This window comes from Prunus avium, chromosome 5 (genome assembly GCF_965620075.1).
Source record: "Prunus avium chromosome 5, drPruAviu1.hap1.1, whole genome shotgun sequence".
NCBI lineage: Eukaryota > Viridiplantae > Streptophyta > Magnoliopsida > Rosales > Rosaceae > Prunus > Prunus avium.
This window is the reverse complement of record NC_142288.1, coordinates 30,064,627-30,089,593: the sequence shown is the minus strand read 5'-3', so window position 1 is coordinate 30,089,593 and position 24,967 is coordinate 30,064,627. Positions and strand designations below refer to the sequence as shown.

At 37.1% G+C, this 24,967-nt stretch overlaps 5 protein-coding genes across 6 annotated transcripts; 4 read left to right on the top strand and 1 right to left on the bottom strand.

Moving 5' to 3' along the window:
• Nucleotides 1–4,123: 4,123 nt before the first annotated feature.
• On the top strand, nucleotides 4,124–8,011 carry JAZ3 (jasmonate-zim-domain protein 3). Its single transcript, XM_021947166.2, is given in 8 exon segments — nucleotides 4,124–4,579; nucleotides 5,852–6,042; nucleotides 6,319–6,620; nucleotides 6,743–6,833; nucleotides 6,917–7,253; nucleotides 7,394–7,454; nucleotides 7,580–7,620; nucleotides 7,623–8,011. Coding segments are annotated over 8 exon segments (1,185 nt in total). The 5' UTR covers nucleotides 4,124–4,494; the 3' UTR covers nucleotides 7,700–8,011.
• A 327-nt stretch (nucleotides 8,012–8,338) lies between these two features.
• Nucleotides 8,339–12,018, top strand: TDX (tetraticopeptide domain-containing thioredoxin). Its single transcript, XM_021947132.2, has 10 exons — nucleotides 8,339–8,729; nucleotides 8,876–8,909; nucleotides 9,365–9,517; nucleotides 9,616–9,703; nucleotides 9,798–9,878; nucleotides 10,041–10,105; nucleotides 10,194–10,334; nucleotides 10,406–10,519; nucleotides 11,069–11,099; nucleotides 11,514–12,018. Exons 1-10 carry the CDS (start codon nucleotides 8,620–8,622, stop codon nucleotides 11,846–11,848), a joined length of 1,152 nt encoding a protein of 383 aa, XP_021802824.2. The 5' UTR covers nucleotides 8,339–8,619; the 3' UTR covers nucleotides 11,849–12,018.
• On the bottom strand, nucleotides 11,765–15,322 carry LOC110746891 (ABC transporter G family member STR-like). The gene is made up of 4 exons (XM_021947123.2): nucleotides 14,865–15,322; nucleotides 14,591–14,770; nucleotides 14,216–14,484; nucleotides 11,765–14,016 (listed from the first exon to the last, which is right to left on the bottom strand). Exons 1-4 carry the CDS (start codon nucleotides 15,216–15,218, stop codon nucleotides 12,381–12,383), a joined length of 2,439 nt encoding a protein of 812 aa, XP_021802815.2. The 5' UTR covers nucleotides 15,219–15,322; the 3' UTR covers nucleotides 11,765–12,380.
• A 2,490-nt stretch (nucleotides 15,323–17,812) lies between these two features.
• LOC110747323 (Bifunctional inhibitor/lipid-transfer protein/seed storage 2S albumin superfamily protein) lies at nucleotides 17,813–19,589 on the top strand. Its single transcript, XM_021947520.2, has 3 exons — nucleotides 17,813–18,547; nucleotides 19,165–19,212; nucleotides 19,310–19,589. The coding sequence occupies exons 1-3, from the start codon at nucleotides 18,010–18,012 to the stop codon at nucleotides 19,417–19,419; spliced, it is 696 nt and encodes a 231-aa protein (XP_021803212.1). The 5' UTR covers nucleotides 17,813–18,009; the 3' UTR covers nucleotides 19,420–19,589.
• A 752-nt stretch (nucleotides 19,590–20,341) lies between these two features.
• SURF1 (Surfeit locus 1 cytochrome c oxidase biogenesis protein) lies at nucleotides 20,342–23,547 on the top strand. 2 transcript variants are annotated; one of them, XM_088253642.1, is made up of 6 exons: nucleotides 20,342–20,710; nucleotides 20,827–20,924; nucleotides 21,339–21,577; nucleotides 22,341–22,515; nucleotides 22,605–22,882; nucleotides 23,103–23,547. In XM_088253642.1, exons 1-6 carry the CDS (start codon nucleotides 20,521–20,523, stop codon nucleotides 23,170–23,172), a joined length of 1,050 nt encoding a protein of 349 aa, XP_088109768.1. In that variant the 5' UTR covers nucleotides 20,342–20,520; the 3' UTR covers nucleotides 23,173–23,547. The 2 variants fall into 2 exon arrangements, with proteins under 2 accessions (XP_088109768.1, XP_021803204.1); XM_021947512.2 differs by having other exon boundaries at nucleotides 22,596–22,882.
• Nucleotides 23,548–24,967: the final 1,420 nt, after the last annotated feature.

Genomic DNA, 24,967 nt, shown 5'->3' with positions numbered 1-24,967 from the left:
TACTCTAATTTTTTGGGGTTTTTCTTTTTCCAGTTTGAAATTTATTTTTTCAAATAAAGTATGTTACTCCTACACTTAATGTTCTCTGCTATGTTGCATGGACACGGATACGGGGATACGGGAACGCGACACGGCGATACGGCGACACGGAAAATCTCAAAAAAGTAGGACACGGACACGGCTAGGACACGGCAATTAAAATAATAATTAATTCTCAATATTTCAAGACAGAGAAACAAGACTTTTATTAAAAATAAAAAACCAAATACATATAAAATCATACAAAGATACAAAACACATCAAAACAAAGAAACAAAATAAAACATGGTTCACATTCATTATGTCTAATAGTCTAATACCCAATTAATAAAACAAATTCAAATATACTCAACAACTAATAACAAGACTTTTATTAAAAATAAAAAAAGCTCCAAATAGATACAATCATACAAAATACCCACACACAAAAAACACAATAGAGAAACAAAATTAAAAATCTGTGAAGCCTAACCTGAGTTTGCAAGAAGGAATCGTCCTTCTTGGTCACGATTTGCAAGAAAGAATCGTCCTTCTTGTTGTGTTTCTCTTCAAAAAAAAACAGAAGAAATAATCTTCACCTCACCACCAAATTCAACTCTTCTACTGCTGTGAAGAGGGAGATAATAAAAGAAAATAGAGATAGATAAAATAAAAAAAGAATTTGAAAACAAAGGGAAAAATGTGGGATTCATTTAGGTTTAAAAAAGTCTTTTTCCACTTTTAACCCATCTTTCTAAATATATTTCAAATCAGTCCACTAAAGTTTCAAAAATCATGTTTAGACCCCAACTTTTATTTTCAAAATTTCAATCTGGTCCCTGCCGTGTCTTGACCGTGTCGGAGCCGTGTCTTGACCGTGTCGGCGGCGTGTCTTGACCGTGTCCCAGCCGTTGACCGTGTCCAACGCGTGTCGGAGGCGTGTCGGCGTGTCGGCGTGTCCGACACTCCGACACTCCAGCAGTTTGGAGTGTCGGTGCAACATAGGTTCTCTGTATATATTCCAGTGTATTTAGAGCACTTGCAATTGGTTAGGATCAATGCTATTTTATTACATAAAAATTGAACTAAAATAGTAAAATCTCACTTTCAATGGTGTGATTTAGTTCATTATAATAGATGCAATTGTAATAGAGGGTCCTATATAATGAAACCGCTAACCCTGAGACCCACATGCCAATAAAAAATGAAAAAAGTCTAGCAATTAATGCACTATGTTGTTAAGAGCATCCGGTTGTTCAATAGTTTAATACAATAGAAAAAACACATCAATTAAAATATATTTTTTCAAATATATTCAAAATTTGTCTCTTTTTAAAGATTTATTTGAGAATATTGCAATGGTACAATTTTTAGTGTTATTAAATTTATCCCTTTCATTTTATTTGAGTATGTAAAAATATGTGTAAGTTTATATAAGTATTGATCTGAAGCTATTGAACGGTACCATTGCAAGTAAAACTGCAGTTTAGTTCAATAAATGCAAAAAAGATCAATTTATTAAACTAATGCATTGAACTATTGAACAACCATTGCAAATGGTTGTATGATCACCATATAGCATCAGTTAAAGGCTAGATATGCAGATATGTACATGTAGACAACTTATTCTACAATTTCTAAAATCTATCATGTTAAGACAACTTATTCTAGTGTTTCTCTCTCTCTCTCTCACACACACACACATCAAGATGCCATGTGAATTTTGAATCTGTCACCAAGTCAAGGCTTTTTTTCACTGAGATAGACCATGTTGGCACGATTTTCTTAAGTAATAGGTTTGTTCGGATGGTCTATTTATTTTCATAAAATAGTTCTAAATCCTAGGCATATTTGCAGCATAGTTTCAAAGTTTCAAACTAGATATTGATGGCCATAAGAAACAAGAAAGGAAAACTACAGATAACGGACTAGATAATGACACTGCATTTTATAATGAAAAATAAGTCAAATTCATGTTTGATAGGATATACTAGTTATGGTCAAACTTTTATAGCTATAAGCTAGTATTAGATTCAAATACATAGCACGTGTCATCATAAAAAGAAGACTAGATTAAGTATTGAAGAAAGCAAATGAAGATGTAGTCCTAAGTGCCCAATAAGTTTAGGGTTTGGATTCGAGGCTTGAGAAATGTTTTGGAACAAGTTCGGATGAGTTTGGAAGTTAAGGATGTTCCAAACCCTAAATGTCAAGTGTCGAACCAAACAACCTATCTTCCAAACTTGTTTCAAAATCATTTGCAATCTTCGAACTCTAATCCTAAACCTACTATAGGAATTGGAAACCCAATGGGAGGAATCTAACGCTTCATTTTCTTAGGTTAGTCTTAGATCCAATCCCAAGATTGCGTTTGAATTGCCTATCAGGTGTGAATGAAAGTCAACACTTGTGATTAAGAATCCTAAACATGAGTTAGCACGTGATTAACATTCTAAACAAAGGCCCATTTAACAACGAGTTGGGCTAAATTTGCCCATTTGGAATCTCCATCCTTCCTAGCCCTCCTTTTACTGGACCTAGGTTTTTCTTAATAGGAATTGTGGTCAGATGTATCCATTAAGTTTGGTCGGCCTATTTTTGTCCAGGCGTGTTACAGGTCGGGTGAATTGGGCTGCGTGGGCCATGAGACATGGTCCAAGACTTCAAGAATATAATATCAAGATTATCATTTCATTTTTCTTAATTATTCTTCTTGTTTTAAAAAAAAAAAAAAAAACAGAGAAAGAGAAATACCAGTCCAACTCTCTCCTAATTTAAAATAAATGAACCAATTATTAATCCGTTGGACAAAAGGTTAAAGCGAAAGACTCACTCACCATGGATTTTCTAAGCTAATTATTATTTTTAGGCACAAGTTGACATGCAGAATGCGTACCTTCTTCAACCCCTTTTTTTAGATCATTAATTATATTAATTGTCGCAAAAAGAAAAAGAAAAAAGGACACATGATTCCATGTTACCATTGGTGGAGAGTCCAATTAAATATGTTGGTTAAAATATTGGATTTTTATAATGCAATGAAAGGACAAATGTGTTCCACAAGTACCTATTTTATAGAATATAGCGTTTGGCTTTTTTCTCATGCCATCCACATGCCCACCTTTATATAATGCACAATATTAATATAATGTTATTCACAAAGTGTGTCAATTTAGGACCACATGAAAAGGATCGAATTATGAGAGAAAGAGACACGTGTGTTTTTATCGAAAACTATAAAGTAATCTCCAAATATAAATATATGCATTATTTCATGTTTGATATTGAATAAACAAAATTCTATTTGTTTCTTTATGAATAGGGTTTCTTTCTCGGTTAGTGTTTTTTTGTTGTTGTCAAAGTTATGAACTCACACACACAAGTACTATGGGATTTGAACTCAGAACCACTTGAAAGTACACTAAATGCCTGAACACAAGTACACCAAATGCCTGAACCAATCTAACGAACACTCTTATTGATATTTGTTAGTCATCTTAATGTCATTATCATTCCCACCCTTCCAAAGATAACCGTAGTGTCCACTGACAGGAGGTAAAAGACAGGGAGAATTCTGAAATTTCATTATAATACTGCCGAAGATAAAAAATCATTGTAATGCCCAAACAAAAGTTCACACATGGCCGTATGTAATTGCTCCTTCAAACTTAAATGCCGCATCGTTCCACTTGAGTTAGAAAAGACATCGTTTCCCTCTTTATCCTCCTTAAGATAGAAACTCTCGTATAATGGAGATATCACTTTTGGCTATTTTAACTAATAACGCAATGATACATATGATAATTTTTTCATATATTATTGTCTTATTAGTCCGAGATAACAAAACAATACTATTCCTGTTATAAGTTCTTTTTCTCCTTAAGCTCACTCACATGGCCACATGCACCGGAGCCCACCCAACGTCATTAAAAAAGACAGAAAAATATTAAATTTTATAAAAAACGAAAAAGAAATTAAAACTTAATGGCACGTGTCGCGCACAGCGTCACTCGTCAATCCTAAACCAGCTGCGAGGCATCGAAAGCCCGAGTTCGGTTCACCAAAAAAAAAAAAAAAAAAAAAAAAAAAAAAGCCCGAGTTCGGTGCCGCACGTGGTCTTCAAGTGGCAACTCTCGGTCTCCGACCGGACTAGCCGGTCACCACCCCCAACAAAAAGACGATATTTACAATCCGACGGACCAGGAAAGACAGAGAGAGGTCAGAGCTACTGGAAGTTGTCATTTAAGAGCCCTCAGCCAGCCATATCATTCGTGCTTCTCTTCTTTACTTGCTCTAGGCTCTCATCTCCCTAAAGAAAAAGAAGCAGCTTTCTAGTAGTGGAAGTTAAGGTTTTTGTTCTTGTTGGTTTCTGAGATTCAACGAAAAGAGCTCTTCTTTTTGCGGTGGTTGGGCTTCAAGGGTTTGGAAGTTTATTTCTTGTTGTTGGCGTGTAATTTAGCTAAAAGATTGGAATTAATGGAGAGGGATTTTTTGGGTTTGAGTTCAAAGAATGGAAACCTGACTGTGAAAGAGGAGGGCAATGAAGAAGCCAAGAATTCAGGTTTGCTTTTATTGGTTTTGAGGAAGAAATTCACTGTTTTGGAATTGGAATTTTGAGTTTGTATTTTGTTTTCTTGTCCCCCCACTTTCCTGATTCTGATAAAAATAAAAAAACATCATCTTGCTAAGGAAGGATAAACACTGATTTAAAGGAATAACAGTGTTTTTATCAGTTTATGGTAGATTTATACATAAAGGATAAATTGGGGCAGCTGATTGCTGTGTAACTGTGTTGACTTGTGGAGTTATACTGTATTCATCGGAACATAACATTGGTTTAGTTGTCTTTAATTTTACACTCTTTTTTGGTAACAAACTACAATACAATGTGCCTTTTGTTTTTAATAAAAAATTTATGTTCAAATATTTTCTCCACATTTTAGATTGTTGGGTTAGGCAAGATAATGTATTTTTTTACCTCACATGCCTATGACTCTGTGACTCTATGACTATATGACTATGTGAGATGTCATGTATTAAAGGAGCAATGTGTCACGTTGGCTCACATATTAAACAATTGCTGCATTAATCAAGGCTCGGCCGGTGGTAAAACATTTATAATTAAAAAAAACTTAGGCAATGAGAAACATTTATATTAAGTTATATATAGTAGCCGAATTTAATAAAGCAATCTAATTGAACAATTCTTTTTTTATTATTATTTTATAACATGAACTTGTGGAGTTCTGAATTTTATATTGTTCTCAAATCTGCTTTGGTGAATAGTTAGTTACTGCCTGGCCAGATGGTACCAACATTTATAATAAAATACCCGATATAAAAAAAAGTAGACTCATCATAATACTCTGCAGCACAAATGTCCTGAAGCTAGGATTTTATATGTTCAAGGATTTTTCTACTTCTTTAAGGTCATTGGTTGTCATTTCTCTCTTCTTCATCTATTTTTAGAAAATAACGTAAGTTGACAATGTCCATATTAGATATGGCTGTATTCATATTATCGTTTATAGTGATTTCTTTATTAAAGATTCTTTGTGTTAATGCCTAAATGTGTATATATATATATATTCATCTTAGTTTGACAGCTGTAATGAACATACGTACATGTTGAGAAGATATATATTTACTATAACTACATTCCAAGAAAAACATGTTTCTTGTTGGCATCCATTGGCAGAGCCATTTAACTTAAAACTTACCATATTACTGTTTTATTTCTGAGGTATTTTGGCAATCATCAACACAATGAAGAATTTGTTTGTTCAAAGTTCAAACTAATTGGTCTGATGATCCACTCTTATTGATTTTGCAGCGCTACCAAGAAGTTCAGGGATGCAGTGGTCATTTTCAAACAAGGTTTCTGCACTTCCACAATTCATGTCTTTCAAGGCTCCCCAAGAAGGCGGGTCAAGAAAAACTGTTCATGATACATCTGCATTTATGACTATATCAACTGCTGATGCTTTTCACTTCAGCCAGAAGCCATTCTCTGGTGTTATCCAGGTATTTCTTCTCTTACTTTCTGAATCTCTTTTCCTTTTAAGTCTTACTAACAAAGCTTTATTCTCAAAGAAGGTGAAATTATCTGAAATTATCCGTAACTTGGTCTCGGTATTTTGGACTGGAGAAAAGTATTCTTACTTATCTGTTTTACTGAAGAAACACAAGTGAAATTTGAATCCTTTTTTTGATTTAAAATTGCTTTGACGTAGGCACCTTTTTAGTGCATATGTTCTGGTTCTGTAACTACATATTTTGCACAATTTTTTTATTTTGTAGAAAAATTTCACTCTTGATAAGCAAGCTGGAAACCATTATGCAATGACAGTCTCTCCTGTGCAGCAGTTTGATGCACATTCAGTGCATCACTCTCAAGACGTGAAGATATACCCAGTAGTCAACCAACCCAACCAAAGGATTCCGATTGCTTTTAGTACTCCTCTTCTCCAATCCCATCCTCCTGTTGGGCAGAACATCGCTGGTTCTACCACAAAACTGCAACCACTTGGAGGAGTTCCAGTTGTGGCCCCTGTATCTCTTCTTCCTTCTAAAAGTTCCCTAGTTGGTACCGCTGATCTCAGGTACTTTAAAACAGACCATTTTCATAGTATAACTGCTTTTTAGCGAATGAAATTGCGCAACATGTATTGAATCACAAGTATGGTTGAAGAATCCTAGAGGCTAAGTTGAGTTTCTTATGTAGGAATGCATCCAAATCTTCTGGGGCGCCTGCTCAATTAACCATCTTTTATGCTGGTTCTGTGAATGTTTATGATGATATATCTCCTGAGAAGGTATCTTACATTTATTCTTCTGTTCACTGCATTAGATTTTAGGTTGAACTTTTTGTTTATGATTTCTTTGTTTCTCTACTTAGGCCCAGGCTATTATGTTGCTGGCTGGAAATGGACCTTCTCCAACTCACTGTAAGGCACCTACCATAGCTCAAGTGCCGGCACCCATCCCTAGACCTTCCCCAAGCGATGGTGTTTTCAGGAACCAGGCCCATATTACATCTACAATCTCTGGGCTTCCAAGCCCTCTTTCCATGACGTCGCATGCTAGTTCTCACTCTGGAGGAGCATTTAGCAGCACCAATGAATTAGCTATAGTGAAAACTGTAGGAACTTCAGCATCTCCTATTGACCACTCAGAGGCTTCTAAGGTCGTAGTCAGTTCAGTGGGATCTGCTATGACGAACCTGATTCCAGCAGGTATAGCTTTGCGTATTTTCTTTCATGTATGCTACTGCTACTGTTATATGGGGGATGTATATGCACCTTTTGTTCTTTTTTCTCATTGAATTTGTAAAATAGCAGCCTGAATAAAAATAATGTTCTGTATTTGCTTGCAGTACCAGTGCCTCAAGCACGCAAAGCATCCTTGGCTAGATTCTTTGAGAAGCGCAAGGAGAGGTAACTTTGAAGGGTTATTTCTCCCTCCAGTCTATATGCTTATATTGACATATACAGAAACAAGGGTGCTGAGAAATTAATAACATCATTAATGCTTTGCTTATTGATTTTGTGTGTGCATATAGGATGATGACCACATTGCCATACAATGTCAGCAAAAAATCTCCAGCACCACACCTGGATCTGATGGTCTGAGTTTCTCTTTCAACTCTTCTGGTTCTTGCCCTCCTCAAGCTATAAATTAGCCCCTTATGGTGGGTGGCTGTAGCCGAAGGGAAGAAATAACGAAGTTTCCAACTGCGCTTCAGCGATGTTGGCACTGATCATTATTTGACAATTACTTGTTGTGCTTGTAGTTGTAAGATAAATTTTTTGACCTGAAGATTTAGATAAATATGATAGATAGATATATATAAATATGGTTCTAGTGTTGTGTTCAAGTGTTGTAAAAATGATTGTTTTTACATTGGAAGCACAATTCAGATGATCATGTTTTTGTATTGATATGTTGTACCAATTGACATTAATGAAAGGGAACTCAATATTATTTTGCTTAAGTTGTGCATCTGCAATGCAGACCGTGGAATTCCATTTGCTCTTATGATTGGAGACATGAGTTTGATCGTTTCAAGCAGAGTTTCATGTTGCAACATACGAGTTCAATAATTTTGCCATCTAATAATCTCTAAAATTTATATAGGCTGTCTTCTAAAGTGCTGTACGTCAGCCATCAAAAATTTGGACTGCTACATGAACAACATTCGTTTTAGGTACAAATTAACAAAGACAATCAGTTTATAACTTAATTAGTTACGAGTATTTATCCTATATCCAACTTCGATTTCCAATAATGCTTATATAAAAGGAAAAAAACAAAAAACAAAAAAGAGAGATGAACGAGGCGGGGATGATAATTAGCGCCAAAAAGACAAAGCCCAGAAGTCAAGGAATCGAACTTTACGCAGGTCCGTCCATCAAGGCTGCTCCTGTGATGAAATGAGACGCGACCCAATTGACAAAGCCCAGAAACGCTATAAAAATTGGAGGGTTTGATTAACGGCATAATCCATCCCAATTTCAAAAGTTCCTTCTACACACTTCAAGCGCTTTCGGCTTTTCTAAGAAAGTGATTCCAATTTCTAGAGAGAGAGAGAGAGAGAGAGAGATGGATGCTGCAAAAGTAGCAGAACTGAGGGAGTTCGTTAGTAAGTGCAAGTCAAACCCTTCACTGATCCATACCCCTTCTCTTGCCTTCTTCAAGTCCTATCTCCAAAGGTACATACTTGTTTTGTTTATCTTCATCCGTCACAGGATACTTTGTTATACGCATATGCATATATGCTCTGTGTGTCAAATTGTATATGATTGAAATGTTTTCCTTTGAGGCATGTGGGTTTGTTTTTTTGTTTTTTTTTTTGCAGCCTTGGCGCTCGAATTCCGCCGATCCCAAAAATGGTGAGCCGTCATTTCCTCACACTAAGCTTATATTTTTCTACCAATTTCAGTTTTTTCTATGTGTGCACATATAATTTACGCTTTATATGCATATTAGGAGTTAATGGACTCACATAATTTAAGCTTTTCTGCGGATGCTGTGCTTCTAAGATTGCCAACTTCCGCACATTTTAAATTCGTATAGGAACTTTGGATTATTTGTATTTCAACTTTCAGTGGGTTTTACCAGTGACAGGAATTTCGGATTTTCCCCCCTATGTCGGTGTTGGTTTTAGAAAATTTGACATCCTATTTTATGTATCAGAACAGGCAAGAAAATAGACACGGTCACTCATAGTGCTACTTTGAAGAAATTCCTTAAAATTTTGAGCACGGGTTTTTATTTTATTTATTTTTTATGTTGGTGTGGTTGTATATTTTGCTTGATATGGTGTAGTGTTGTTTTCTGATAACAGGATAAAGTTGATGAGGACATGTCAGACACTAAAGATCATTTTGATGCCAAAAGACCTGATCCATCCTGGGATAATGATGAAGAAATTGTTGAGTCTGATATCGAGTTGGATGCTACTGATGTTGTGGAGCCTGATAATGATCCTCCACAGAAGGTAAGGGATAGAGAAAGATGGAGTCATGTGATAGAGGCCTAGTATTTCACCCTGACTTTTTCCCCTTAATTTGTAACCTCGCTATTTTTCAAGTGCAGATGGGAAACCCATCGGTTGAAGTTACAGAAGAAATGCAGGATGCTGCACAAATAGAAAAATCAAAAGCTTTAGATGCCATCTCTGAAGGCATGCCACCTTTTTGTTGTGATTACCATTTTTAGTTGAGATTTCTTGGCTTGTTCTTTGTGATATCTCTTAATTGGCATTAAATGCTTTTCAGGTAAGCTGGATGAAGCCATAGATCATATAACAGAAGCCATCATGTTGAATCCAACTTCAGCAATATTAAAAGCAACCAGAGGTAAATTGATAATTATTTTTTTCTTTCGAAAAAGAGAAGTTTTATTTTATCATTATAGGTTTATCTTTATTTCATTGTGCTTACATATATATAGATATATTATTTTCATTGCCTTTCTTTGCTCATATGTATCATTCTCTTGGAAACCTTGTATCCTTGCAGCTAGTGTCTTTGTCAAATTGAATAAACCAAATGCAGCAATTCGTGATGCTAATGCAGCTTTAGAGGTTGGTTGATGACCCTCACTGTACAAGAAGTTTGAATTTCAGGCAGTATTGAACATTGTATAATGAGCTATATTTATACTTTTTCTAGATCAACCCCGACTCTGCAAAAGGATATAAAATAGGAGGAATGGCAAAGGCCATGTTAGGCCACTGGGAAGAAGCGGCAAGTGATCTTCGTGTAGCATCAAAGTTAGATTATGATGAGGAGATTGGTTTGGTGCTTAAAAAGGTGAATTTCCTTATTCTAGAAGGATAAGTTTCCAGGGAAACTGTTCCATAATAATTTAGTTATAATTGCAGGTTGAACCTAATGTCCGCAAAATTGAGGAGCATCGCAGAAAATATGAACGCTTACATAAAGAAAGGGAGATAAAAAGTGCTGAACGTGAGAGAAAGCGGCAAGCCGAAGCTCGAGTGAGTATTGGACTAGAGTTGATATGTTTTTATGCTCTATTAAGAAATATCACATCTCTTTGATAGTCAAATAAATATATCAGTCTACATATGATAGGGTAGCAGAATGAGCAACCTGTTGAAAATAAGATTTTGGTACATTTGCTGTTTATCTGGTGCTTTTCATCTTTCTATGTGGGAGTACATGTTTTAGCTGGGTGCTAGTTCAATTAGAATTTAAAGCATAGTTTGTTCAGTCCTAACATGGACCGGGGTGTAGTTCATGGGTGTGGTTATCAGTTAGCATGACTATATTATGAAACCACAGCACAGGCCTAGATCCAAAAGATGTGGGCTGTATTAGTTTATTCATTCATTTACATTTGCTCTTTGGGGTGCTGGTGGATGGGGGTCATTTTCCCCTAATTCCACATGCCACTAAATAGTGACCTCATACAAGAGATAGATATGGCCGACCCCATATGATTTAGGACAAGGTCTACAATGATGACATAAGGGTAGAGATAGAGAACCTTCATACTAAACTACTTTTCGTTCAATTTCATGCAGGAACGGGATGCGTTGTCTGCTCTTAAGGATGGTATGGCATTTGATTTCTTTTTATTCATATTTCATTAATTTTATATTAATGCATGCATCCTTATGGGTCATCATCCCTCATTTCAGAATTACCTGCCGTTATCAATGTCAACTTCATAAAACCATCCCTCTTGTGCAAGATATCATTTATTTAATTTTGATCCTATCTTAACTCATCTGGTTCATCCAATTTTCCTTACTTGTTTGAACATTGAGGAGCGTATTATATGGTACATATATTCCACTTTGCTATGATTATTTACAGAATCATTTTCATGTTCGAATATGGTGAACTGTAAATGACTACATTCCATTTCATGAAGAGGACTTGGATAATAAATCCTGTCACGCCACGTCAGTGGTGTTCTAAGTCCCACTGTGGCATTCTTTGAATGCTGTTTTTTGGTTTTGACAGGTGAAGTCATTGGTATACACTCAGCCAAAGAACTGGAAACAAAGTTGAATGCTGCTTCAAGGACATTGCGGCTTGCAATCCTCTACTTCACTGCAACATGGTGTGGTCCTTGCCGTTTCATATCTCCTTTATATACAACCTTAGCTGGAAAGTACCCAAAGGCCGTTTTCTTGAAAGTCGACATAGATGAGGCAAGTGATGTTGCTGCAAACTGGAATATAAGCAGCGTTCCGGCATTTTTCTTTGTAAGAAATGGTAAGGAGGTTGATAAGATGGCGGGGGCAGACAAAACTGCACTAGAAAGGAAGATTGAACAACATGCAGGCTCAACTTGAGCTAATCCTTCTGCGATGCTCTTGGCTTTTGTAGTGGTACTTTTTATAAGTCATAAGTTGGAAGAGGTGTCCATCTGAGAAGATTGTTCTATTCCTATAAAGTGACCGACAGTCACAAAAGTCATAAAATGTATGTGTTAACTGGAAATAAAATTCTACTTTCTTGCCCAGTTGAATTCTGTTTTTTTAATCTTTTTTCATCCTAATGGTGTCCATGGGTTAAATGCCAATCTGAAATGATCGCGCTTTTCCTGTTAAATAAAACTATACCTTCTGAGCACCATCAGCTTTCTGGCACTGGCAAGTCGTTTTCCTCTGCTTCTCTGTGTGTATATGATCCAACATGACAAAAAATCGGAATGTAAGCTTTTATTATGATTATTATTTATGATATAGTCTTCTAAACAAAAAATGTTGAAACATAGCTTGCTTTCATGATCTGGCTTGCTTGCCTGATCTATGAATTAAGTACCGACAATCATCCCCGAGAATTAATCTCAAAGCAGAGAGGGCATGGTGATGCAAACAGATTTCATTTCCTCTCATTCTTGGAATAGAATCTGAGGACCACATAGAATAAGAACCGGTAAAGAACACCCCAAGCTAGCAAGATTGCAATATCATACCAAATGCTGTCTATAGTGATATCCATGGATGATATAACATCTTGTCCAATAATCACGCAATTCTTTTCCACTTTTTGGGAGGTCTTGTGCAGGGAGCTGATCTTCAATTCTCCTAGAGGTCCAGGGGTAAGGTCCGATGGCACGCCGTAGTAGCAGCGTATTCCTCCGAATTCATTTGTCAGCATTGCCTCAAATGGGTACTTAATTGCAGATATGTAATGCACCCACCTCCAGTAAACCGGTATCTGCTGACGCTTTAAGAAAAAGCCACAAGTCAGAAAGAAAAGAGCTGTGGTAGCTATCACAACAGCATACCCTGTGATGTAACTTGGTACCAGAGCGCTCACAAGCATCACATAAGCATTGGTGGTGATGAGTGAGGCATAAAGGATGATCCAGAATTTGAAAAGGTTGCTGTTGAGGTGAAGCATGTATTTGGTAATGGCAGCAAATGTGAAGCCTTGTATGGCAAAGAATGGGAGATAAACAATGAGGGAAGAGATGACGTACGAAGAGGCACGATAAGCATTGTGAGAAGCTTCCCTGATGAAAATGAACCTTTCTTGGATGAAAGTTGGGACAGCATCATTGGATGAAAAGAAAACCAGGCAAACTGCAAAGATGTAAAAGTTGAGAAGCCTGTTTATGTCTTTGAACGAATCATGGCTCAGGTTCTTGAAAAGGGAAGACAGAATGAGTGCCATAACTGCCAACACAATCTCACGAGAGAGGAAGAGTTCAGGAGTGCGAATCACATTGAGCACTGTGCGCCATGAGAGGACTGCAACCTCACGGAGCCATGGGTTTGCAAACTTAGGTCCACGGTCTGGCTCATCAAGCTCTTCTTCTTCTATTTCAAACTCTTCATAAGAAGGTGCATATGAGTCTTCAGTGGAAGAGCTGAAGACCACAGGGGTTTTAGTACTACCGTGTCGTCGTGGTGGTGGGTTGAACCGAGGTGTGGGATATTGGCTTCTAATACCTGAGAGGGGTGTCTTTCCAGGGGTCCTTCCTGGAGTTCTAGCAGGAGTCCATGATGGCGGGCGTCGAGGGGTTCCTTTGACACCATGGTAAATCCAGACAGAGAAATCCTTGTAGAACTGTGAAGCTAGACGAGGGTTATAGACACCACTGCTCTGCAGGTGCATTGGTGTTTGATGAACTGATTTCCTTTCCAGGGAGTTGTCAAAATTCTCATCCTCATCCTCAAACTGACCAGATTCACCTGCTCCAGATGGTGTCCTATTTCCCAAGGAAAAGGCTTGACTACGGAGGCTAATTGCGTGCTTGGATGCAGGGGTCTTTCTATAAGGAGTTGGTGTCTTTGGTGTTTTTGCAACTGGGGTTCTGCCCACCTGATCAGGTTTGATGCCATCGCGTTGGTAAATGACCAATGGGTCTAGTCCCACAGTTGATTCATCATATTCTTTAATCACATCCAGGAGATACTCAAGGCCATTCTCACCTTCCGGAACTGGCCTTCCAAATCCAGAAAGATGGGAAGACAAACCATGTGGGCTTCCCAAATATATCAGTCTCCCTCTGCAACCACATGATATTAGATAAATTAATTAATAAGCATCATGTACGTTTGCAGCCCTTAAGCTTTATACATATATATTCGTCTTTGATTAATTTTGGTTTTGGAATATAATGCAGATTAATTTCAGCAACATTCTAGTCAGTGTAGACGAAGAGGGTGTTGCACCATGCACATATATTTGTTATTATTAGTTTGTACCTTGCTAGGATTGTCATGCGGTCTAAGAGCATTTGAATACGATATGAAGGTTGATGGATGGTCATGAGCACGATGCTACCACCTCTAGCTATCTCCTTGACCTTTTCCACGACACTGTAAGCGCTTGTGGAGTCAAGACCAGAAGTCGGTTCATCAAGAAACAGCAGTGAAGGTTTGTGGATGATGTCAATGCCAATTGACACCCTTCGTCTTTCTCCTCCCGACACTCCTCTCCTCCCCTCATCACCGATGTAAGTATGTGTTGCACTCTACATATATATGTGCGCGGTTTCTATTGTATAAATTCATGTATGTTTGATCTAATTTGTGCAATGAATTCCATGCATAAGCATTGAGAAACGGGATTTGAATTACCTGCAAGCCCAGTTGTTCAAGGAGCTCATAGACTCTTCTTCTCTTTTCATCCCTGGAAATGGATGGAGGAAGCCTAATCTCAGCTGCAAACATGAAGGTCTCAAACACAGTCAACATAGGGAAGAGCTGGTCATCTTGCATCACATAAGAGGACACCATCTTCATGTAGCTTGTAGTAACCTGAAAATTATTAATCAATTTTATATATGTAATCTTGTTTCCATTTGTTTCTGAAAAGAGAGAAAAAGGATCATATTGGATATAGATTACTAACCGTTCTTCCATCAATTCTAACAGAGCCTTCCAAACTCCCTTGAGCAATCCGTCCTGCCAAGGCATCGAGAAATGTAGATTTCCCAGCACCACTAGGTCCCATGATGGCCATGATCTCACCTCTCACTGCCTGGCCAGAGATGTCATTAAGAAGATAAGCTTCTTTCTTGATCCAAACCCCATCTTTTTTCAGCTTCTTTGTTACACTGTATGAAAGGTTATTGAATTCAAGGCCATGACCCGGAATCATCTTTGAGGGTCTACGTGGCACAGAAATTTTTGTAGCAACTGATTTGTCCATGTCCAGTAGAGTCTCAAGGCTCCTGTTAGTGTTTGTCCTGCCAAACTTTGCCATTGTGATGATGCTCAGGTGGAGCAACTTTTTGCCCTCCTTTTTGGCTTAGGCCTCAAGAAATTTTTAAGACCTGAGGATTGAACTAAAAAATGGTATAAAAGAAGGAGAGGCCGTGTGAAATGTGGACAAAAGGTGACGGTAAAACTCAAAGTAATTTTAGTCTTGGAAGGTTGTGAGTGTTTGTGGACAAGAGGAAGGAGAATGAGCAATCAGACGGCAAGACTTATGAGAAACTTTTACTGAGCCCGTCTCTCTCACTCTCCTTTGGGTTTGTCAGTAACCAGCTTTGTTATTTCCGGATGGTGTTCTGTTTTCGTTTCTTTGTGCACAAGAGACAACTTCCTCTTATTCGACCAAAAAAGAGGCAACTTCCTCTTCCGCTGGCGGTTGAGCCCCTTATTTTAGAGTGTGAAAAAACCTCATGACAGAATGTTTCCTAAACCTGTCATTGTTATTCTAAAGTAAACTTGAACACTTCTGAAGATCCTGCCAAACTCCCTAATCCAACTTCAACCTTTTTATTGTATATGATTTTATTTTATGAAATATTCTTAGGGACCATTCTTCTAGATATTCTAGGCTGCAGGCTGGGCTTTGTGCGGCAGCAGGGTTATGTTATTCCTCCTGAGCCCTGCCTGCACCATGGCTAGAAACAGATGGTAATTAGTGTCAATATATTCTTCTTTTTCTCCACCTAGTGCTACTGTGGCTGATTGCTGATCCTGCGAGTATTGTTTTACGGGCTAAAGAAGGGAGTAAGTTACTGTCTACATGGAATTTATATACCTATGTTAACTAAAAACCAATATTCTTGTTTGGTGCAATTGGTGTGTGTACTATGAATGCTGTCTCTTAGCTTTTACTTGGTGGATTTTCTTAGAACAACGAAGAAAACTATATAATAAAAAAACATCAAGACAAATTTTAACTCAATTTAATGAACAACAAATATGCATGTTGACAGCAAATGATTTCTGTTGGCAATGGCTCCAAAGTAAGGGGATGTCCGAAAAGGTTAAAAAAATTTGATATCATTAACTGGAAACATGCAAGGTGAATAGCTGTCGGTATATAGGGAAGACCTTAAATCAACCAGGTGTGTTTTTTTTAAAATTATATTCTTGAACTTGCCGGCACTCTAGAGAATGAGAGATGCTCCATTTTCTTGGAGAGTGCTTTGTTAATCTTCCAAAGTTTTCCCTTGTATTCTTGAGTTTCGGCTCCCAAGAGTAGGACAAGTTTGAAGCTCATGATATAATGGAGAAGTATGAAGCTCATGCATGAAATACGTATCTGTAGCAGTACTTCCAATTTCTGTAAAATCCCAATTTGAGGTATGGATTACATGCTCTCTCGGTATTGGCATGGTTCAACTTCACCCTTGTGTCGATCAGTGACTCGACTCCATGGTGTAATTGAGCCGTGCCAATATCGATTGCGTGCCAAACTCTACTTTTTTTTATTTTTATAATCAAGTGTGGGAGTGATGATTCGAACTTGAGACTTCCTTCCAATATTCTGAAGTATGATACCACTATGTTGAGAGAGAGAGATGGAGTGCCAAACTTGACTTCTTCTAAGCTATATAAACAGACATCCATCTGCAAAGCACACTGAGCTACTATATATGGTTCTTTTGTAAATAGAAAATGAACTATATTTATGCCACTCAATTTGACAATGTTTCAAAATCCAATATCCCCAATTGCATATATTTTCAATTTCCTCCAATACTCATCTCTGACTTTAATTTCACATAAGTAATTAGTATGCTAAAATCTGATAATGGTTTCATGTGGAATTAAAGTCAGAGATAATAGTATTTTATTTACATGTAACATGAAATCAAAGGGATGCATGCATGTTATACTCTACATCACAGGTTTTGAGAAGAAGATACAACGATTTGTTTGACCTTCCTGCATGATGCTTTTTTATGTGACAGCTTATGGAAGGAAATTCAGGGTTATCAACCAAGTGAGACCTATCCCGGCGAATATTTTGTCAAGAAAGACCTATTGGGCGATTGTTTTGTCGGATAAACCTATCCCGGCGATTGTTTTGTCAGAATAGATCTATTCTGGCAAATTATTTTGTCAAGATAGATTTATTCTAGAGAATTATTTGTCGGGATAGACCTATCGTGGCTAATTTTGACAGGTAGGCCTAACCCGGCGAATTTTTGTTGGGCACACACACATGCACAAATATGTTTTGACAAACTTGTTATTTGTTTCACCAAAACAAAAATTTGTTTTCACCAAAACAAAAATTTGTTTTTTTTGGCAAAAATAATCAGTTGTTTATTAAACTGAATTAAAAGACCATGATCTGGCTTTTCTTAAACTTTTGAACGGGTCACGTATCACATTATAGATGTGCTCTTACAGAGGAGGAGCAATTCTGTACGTACATGCTTTACTTCTTTCAGTATTTTATATCAACAATCGCATGCATTTCATGATATCCAAGACTAGTTAAAGGTTAAATGAAATTTAATTTTGATTTTCTTATTAAATAAATATATAAAAAAAGAACTTTTTGGGGGTAGCTATCATAGAAAATCTTTAAGATAACTCCACGGATATCACCAAAAAAAATAAAACTTCCATGGAAAAAAGAAATTAAATTGGAAAAAAAAAAATTCTTTTGGAAACATATCTTCTCTGGATCAGAGAAAATCTCTAACTGCCGATGGAAACGGTTGCTCAATGGAGTGATAGAAGGAATTGAAAACAACTCTAGAAATAGAAGTTATTAGCGGCTGTCTAATTGCATTGACTCATTATAAATGTATAAGATAGCGCCACACAAACCAAACCATTCCATTGAACCAACCAAACCCAAACTCTCTCTCCTTGTTCCTCTGTCTACTCTCTGTTTGATTTCTCTCTCAAACAAAGCAAACAATCACCAACAACAACAGCCCTCCTCTAAGAAAACCAGAACCAAAAACATGGCTTCAATTTCAAAGCGCTTCTTCTCCTTCCTATTTGTGATCATTTTCTCTTTACTGGGCTTTGTGGGTTTTTCGCAAGGCCGAAAGCTCAGTGGATTATCAGATCAAGAGGGTACTGGTGGTGGCAGTGGTGCTTCAATGCAATGCGTGCAGAAACTGATTCCTTGTCAACCATTTTTGAAGGCACCCGAGAAGGCCCCTGCAGCATGCTGCTCGCCACTCAAGCAGATGGTTTCCGACGATACCAAGTGCCTCTGCAGCCTCTTCAACAACCCTGGCATGTTGAGCAACCTTAACATAACCCAGGATGATGCCTTGAAGCTTCCCAAGGCTTGTGGTGCCAATGCTGACATTTCAATATGCGAAAAGGGTAATAGAGCTTTCTTCCTCTCTTTTTTCGCTGTTCAGAATGAAACGAAATCATTTAGATTCTGTGTGTGATCATATGTTTCCATGGAAAGGAAGGCAATCATTTTTATATGAAGCTCTGATATCACAATCAGTTTTCTATTGAAAAGTTGTCTTCTTTATTAGGTAGGTAATGACTAAATTCATGGAAATGGGCTTTTCCATACATTAATATATACATATGTTATACATGTATAGATATATAGGCACATATATGTAAAATCAAGGTTGTGCTTGGTCAAAAAATTGGACATCAATTATATTTGCAACTTTCCAGAGGAGCAATACCATTTAAAATTTTCATCCCTTATCCTGATTTCCCGGTATTTGTATCTGTGTTATTGGCACAAAAGCAACCAAAGCAAAAAAGTACATGCTTATAAATTTCCAATACACATGTTCTGTAAAAAACAGAGGACTCCAAGAGTTCTGTCTTCTAAATCTGTTTTTACTCATATTTGTACTATTTAGTGGCAAGTAAGAGAAGCAGACCAATTACCTTGTTCGCTAGTGAATGTTGAAATCAGTTTGTTAACAGACAATTCAAGCTTCATATATGATTGTTATTTTCCATCACAGATGCATCATCAAGCACTCCAACAGCAGCTACACCGGCTTCCAACAATAGTAAGTTCCTAGTACCATTTATTAGCTTGACAGTCAGATTAGTGTCTCTGCTGAACTTAATACGTGACATTGAAAATGGATTGTTTTCTTCTGTCAGGTTCTTCCTCAAGCAGTTCCAAGAGTGCAGCTTATGCACCCTCTCACTTTGGCGGATCGGGTTTTGCTGCCTTCTTCATGGCTTTAATCATTACATTTACAGCAATTTAGGAATGCCATTTTGGTCATTCAGTCAAGAGCTATATCATCTGTTGTACTCAAAATCTGGGAATTGATTTAAATCACCAACAACAGAGTTTGTGCCTTGTTATCTGTTTGATGATTCTTGTAATCTAATGCCAACGTTATTCCTTTTGACTGACTACACAAAAAGTTTCTTAGGTTAGTTGCTTCAAAGTTTGAATGGTTGGATGGCTCAAGTCTGCATTTCTTAGAAACAAAAACTTCCAATACTTGGCCAAGTAATTTCCAATTAACTTTCAAAGTGAAAAAAACCTAGTATCTTTTCTCTGCACTGCACATATTCTGGCATCTTGGTATTGACTTAAAATCAAGAACAATAATACTGCAGAAAACAATAAAAGCAGTTTAAACTAAAATGTGAAATTTGATAATTACCAAACTAATAAAAATGAAAACGACGTTCCTGCCTTAAAATTGGAACTAGAATTCCCAGAAATTCATGTCAAAATATTAGAAAAATCTACGAGCGTCTGAATGCAAAAGCCGCAAATGGTGAAGCGACAGCTGCAAGCATAGATGCTCACAAGTTTCGGCAACGAAAAGGGCTGACTGCGTTATCAGTCCTCAAATATAGAGGACTAGACGCGTCATTGACGCCTAAGTTGCCTTTTTTCTTCTAATTGAACTCAAATTGAATATCAAAAACAAAAATGAAAACCAAAACCAGTGAATGGATCCAAAATACGATTATAGAAACGAGAGAGAATTATGCAATCGCCAACAGACTGCTCCATCACAGCTACCATTAGAGGAAAATGAAGGTTTATAAAGAGGAATTTTTTGGGGTGTAGGAATAGTATGGCTTGCTTCGAACCCTAGTTTGGAAGTTGGAGTTGGGCCGTTAAAACAATCTTTTTGGGCATTTACATTTTTTGGGCTTCAATTGGGTTTGAAGTTTCGACCCCTTTAAACCACAAAGGTGTCTACTTTGCAACCTCACGCACTTAGAAATTCATTCTCGAATGTCATAAAGTTTGAAACTTTGAAGCAGGTATAGAGAGGCATATATAAGCTTAAGCCCTGCTCGATCACAGGCAACAGACACAACCAAATGCCAGATTCATCAATATGGCAGCAAAAACCTCCATTGCTAGAACCATAACTAAGCTTTATTGTAGTGGGTCCCCTTCTTCTTTCGCCAAACATTTGGTCCCACTACAACCACCGTCACTCTCATTATCTCCTTCCTTCTTCAGCTCCTCACCTGCTGTTTCCTCAGTACCCGAGTCTCAATCAACGCTCTCTTCCCAATCTCCAGGTGGGTCTCTATGTTCCTTTTATGTTTTCTGCTTCTGGGTCCGTCTTAATTTGATCAAAATGTTGATGCTTTATTTATTATTAAGGCTTTCCGGTTCTTTTCTTTGTTTTGTTTAGAGAGGGAAAGGTCGAGATGGTCCAAATGGCTGCTGTTTCTTCCTGGAGCTGTCTCTTTTGGCCTTGGCACTTGGCAGATCTTCAGAAGGCAAGAGAAGGTGGTGTTTTTATCTTCCTATCAAATTTAGCAATCTTGGAGATTGATCTTAGTAATACACATATTACTATTCAACAATTTTAGTTGTCCTCGTGTACGAGCTTATTTATGATAGTTAAGCTTTTTGAGCTTAAACCTTAAGAAATGGCTTGAAGCAATTACGTTCAGTATTAACATGTTGTTAGGCAAAGATGCCAGACATTGAAACTTAAGCCGACCATCATCAATAGAGGAAAGAAATTTGGTAATGAACTGGAATTAGTCCTACAAAAGTGGAATCTAGGATCTGGTTATGGAATTAGGTTTTATACTGCATCTAGTGGCCACTCTCAAGAATGATTTCCACGTGCACTTAATATTCAACCTTACAATTGCATCAAAGAATGACCCTATTAACAAGTCTCTTTTGTTACAGATAAAAATGTTAGATTACAGACAGAAGAGGTTGGAAATGGAACCTGTAAACTTCAACAATGTCTCACTGTCAAGTGAAGAATTGGATCATTTGGAGTTTAGGAGGGTGATATGCAAAGGATATTTTGATAAGGAAAGGTCAATCTATGTGGGCCCTCGTTCAAGAAGCATTTCCGGAGTCACTGAAAATGGCTACTATGTCATCACACCTCTTGTGCCAGTCTCTGACAAACCTGAGCGGTAAATGCTATTGGAGTTTCATAGATTTCACAAACCATGTTGATATAATGAACCAGCTACATATCACGTCACTTGCTTTTCTCTCTCTTTAAGTGCTTAAAGGGCCTTGACTTTTAAACAGGGTATTTTATTACATTGAGACATTTATGAGTTGTTCTTGCTTATTGTTATAGTTTCTCTTATGTTGATCCCATATTTCAAATTAAAATAACTGTTTTAATCATTTCAAGTAGCTGCACTTTGGGTTGCAATCCAGTATTAATCGATTAGTTTGCTTTCGTTAAACATTGGATTGATACCCCTTGAGAAGATCTAATCCGTTGGTTTTCTCTTGTGTGTGTGTTGTCTTAATTAAACGTGTCATTGATTATTTTCCAGATTTCTTGTGGACTGTAATCATTACCAACTGAGCAGCCCAAATGGGAATTAGTAATATTGTATTTGCACTGAGGAGTAAAAGAAAATATGATAACTCAGTTGCAAGGATTTAATGTGAAGGTGCATCTTTTATAAACTGATGCTTCAATGTCAAACTGAGGCTCTAATAGGGTTGGGTATATCCTTGGTTGGAAACAAACAGTTCTTTGTACTGGAATGTATAGGGTTCTAAGTTCTAACATTATACAGAGAACTTCAAGATTCATTACGCCTCACATAATATCATGTTTTGATAGTAATTTTATTTGTGATTGTGACTTTCAAGAAAATTGCAATGCTTATCTGTTAGCTGATCTGATGATCATCTTAAATAAAAAAATTCCAGTGTGCAGCCACCAATTTTAGTCAACAGAGGATGGGTACCCCGAAGTTGGAAAGAAAAGTCTTCAGATGTTTATGAAGATGGTGAACAACCTTCTAATGTAGCACCCTCCTCTGTTCAAGAGAATGAAAGAAGGTCTTGGTGGAGGTTCTGGACGAAGAAGTCTAAAGTCGTTGAGGTTGTTTGTTTTCATTATATCAATAGTTGTTTGATGGGGAGAACATTGAAGATCTAATCTTAATTTCGTGTAACTTTCAGGATCAGCAGACCCCTGCTTTTGCTCCTGTTGAAATTGTTGGAGTAGTTCGAGGGAGTGAGAAGCCTAGCATATTTGTTCCACCAAATGATCCAAAATCCTCCCAGTGGTTCTATGTTGATGTTCCTGCAATTGCTCGTACTTGTGGCCTCCCTGAGGATACTGTTTACATTGAAGACATAAATGAAAATGTCAATCCGAGTAACCCTTACCCGGTTCCAAAGGATGTTGGTACCTTGATTCGGAGTTCAGTCATGCCTCAGGACCATCTAAATTATACGTTGACATGGTATACTTTTGTATCTTCGTGTTAATATTTGCATTTATCAACTGATCATCTTTTCAAATTTAAAAAAAAAAAAAAAAACTGATCATCTTTTCATTTATGATGTATGCTGCTATGTGATACCTTAAATTCCTTGATGCCAAAGGGTTTTGTTTCCATTTTGTTTGAGAATTATTAGGACTTAGATGCAATCTATCTCTAATACTGGCTTTATCTTGGGCAGGTATTCCCTGTCTGCAGCAGTTACATTCATGGCTTTCAAGAGACTAAGACCCAAAAAGAGCCGGAGATAGCAGCAGAGACTTCATCATAAGAGATTTCAGTTCTACTGAATTCTCTCTATTGTATGAAAGAATATGGTCTCCGAAAATATTGAGTTGTCAAATTAATTTTGCGTGTACTGTCATCGAAATCATCAGCAACAAGCCTTATTTTTTGATTGGCAACTGGAAATATTTCCAGGTTGGATTGCCAGATTAGGCTTTGCTGATTTGAAGTTGAATGTTGGCAGCCAACAAGGAAAATAATATTTTCAACATCTGAGGACCCCTAACGCCTGTAGGAGACTTTCTATGTCGTTCGTGATGTAGAACAACGAAAATGTCTCCTTTAACACAATTTTTGTAATTTTTCTTTTTGGTAATATGATACATTTTTGTTTCGGGGTCTTCTTTGTTATTCATACCATCCCATGTTTATATGAGATTCCTTTTTCTTCTGTGTTCCTTTTACATTTTCATTCCATCTCGGTCAGGAATACAAGCCATAACTCGTAAGGAATGTGAACGCCTAACCCGTAACTGAGCATTTGAGCTGGTGCATGCCATGTGACATCTCTGGCATCTCCACAGTAAAGCTCAAACTCGATGGGAAATGGATTATTATCAAATCAAATAACATGCTCAAGTTACCATAAACAATTTACAACAAGCACAATGTAGAAATGGAAGGGGGAAAAATGTGAAAAAATGGGAAGTAAGACGAACATGACCAAAATGTCAATTTCCTTTCCTTTGATGTTGTACACTATACAGAACTGTACACGAGGAAAACAAATCAAAGAATTTACCCTCCGTTTGGATGAAAGAATTGAAAATTACATAGAATTCCAAAATGACGGAATTTAGATTTCCATCATTTCAATTTCTGGCTATTGACAATTTTAGTGTTTGGATTTATGTATGTCGAATTTTGTAAATGACACTATGGAAATTGTGAAATGATGCCTATTTTGGTGGAAATTAAACTCGGGAATTTGATGCCCCAATTTCCACAATTTTTTCTGCGTGTAATTTAATAAATTCCACGCTAAGTTGCCAAACAAGAGAATTGTCAATTTATCCTCTTAAATTTCCGACTTTTAGTTAAATTCTGAGTTAAACATGTTATTAGTCTATATTTCGTAACTTAAACTTGCTAAACAAAGCATGATGCCACTATTTAGATCTCGATGTCTATTTAAGTAGTACCATGAGGATCGATTACAAAAATGTTCCCTAACCCTTCTGTTTGTACATTCAAAATACATGACACCAAGTGAAACAAAGTACCACAAAATAAACCCAACATATGTAATCTGGTGATACCATCATCATAATCACGAAACATTTCGAACCCGCTGTCGAAAGCTTCAACCATTTCATGGTTAAACCCTGGCGATTGTTTGAATTGCTTCACAGCGTCTTTCTTGAAGTATGTGTAAGATCTTCTGCCGTTTTTCCGGCCTTGGAATGAAGTTTCAGTCTTGACCAAAAAAAAAAAAGGGTCTTCAAAAATTCAGTTTCATAAAGAAGATAACAAGCTAACAAATGGAACCGGTAGCCAAAAAACAGAAGCAGATAATGAAAATATAATATACGACTCAAAAATTAAAACAAGGTGAAGATAATGAATCTTGTCTAAAATTACATTACAAAAGAAATGCATGTTAAAATTTATGTTTATTCAAATTAAAAAGTCACAGATGCTCTAGTTTTGATGGCGTTTCCAGCTGCTACATTACTGGAGTTGGTGACTCCCTTTCCAATTTGATCTAGTTTGTAATCTCACCAGCCAAACAAATTGATCAAACAAAAACTTATTTATTGC

Coding starts and splice junctions, on each gene's coding strand:
- LOC110747323 (XM_021947520.2), top strand. CDS start 18,010: ATGTATAAGATAGCGCCACACAAACCAAACCATTCCATTGAACCAACC. Junction 18,548..19,164: donor CATTTCAATATGCGAAAAGG/GTAATAGAGCTT, acceptor TTTCCATCACAG/ATGCATCATCAAGCACTCCA. Junction 19,213..19,309: donor TACACCGGCTTCCAACAATA/GTAAGTTCCTAG, acceptor TTCTTCTGTCAG/GTTCTTCCTCAAGCAGTTCC.
- LOC110746891 (XM_021947123.2), bottom strand. CDS start 15,218: ATGGCAAAGTTTGGCAGGACAAACACTAACAGGAGCCTTGAGACTCTA. Junction 14,771..14,864: donor TTAGAATTGATGGAAGAACG/GTTAGTAATCTA, acceptor AATAATTTTCAG/GTTACTACAAGCTACATGAA. Junction 14,017..14,215: donor CGCATGACAATCCTAGCAAG/GTACAAACTAAT, acceptor ATGTGGTTGCAG/AGGGAGACTGATATATTTGG.
- TDX (XM_021947132.2), top strand. CDS start 8,620: ATGGATGCTGCAAAAGTAGCAGAACTGAGGGAGTTCGTTAGTAAGTGC. Junction 8,730..8,875: donor TTCAAGTCCTATCTCCAAAG/GTACATACTTGT, acceptor TTTTTTTTGCAG/CCTTGGCGCTCGAATTCCGC. Junction 11,100..11,513: donor GTTGTCTGCTCTTAAGGATG/GTATGGCATTTG, acceptor TGGTTTTGACAG/GTGAAGTCATTGGTATACAC.
- SURF1 (XM_021947512.2), top strand. CDS start 20,521: ATGGCAGCAAAAACCTCCATTGCTAGAACCATAACTAAGCTTTATTGT. Junction 20,925..21,338: donor TCTTCAGAAGGCAAGAGAAG/GTGGTGTTTTTA, acceptor CTTTTGTTACAG/ATAAAAATGTTAGATTACAG. Junction 22,883..23,102: donor CTAAATTATACGTTGACATG/GTATACTTTTGT, acceptor TATCTTGGGCAG/GTATTCCCTGTCTGCAGCAG.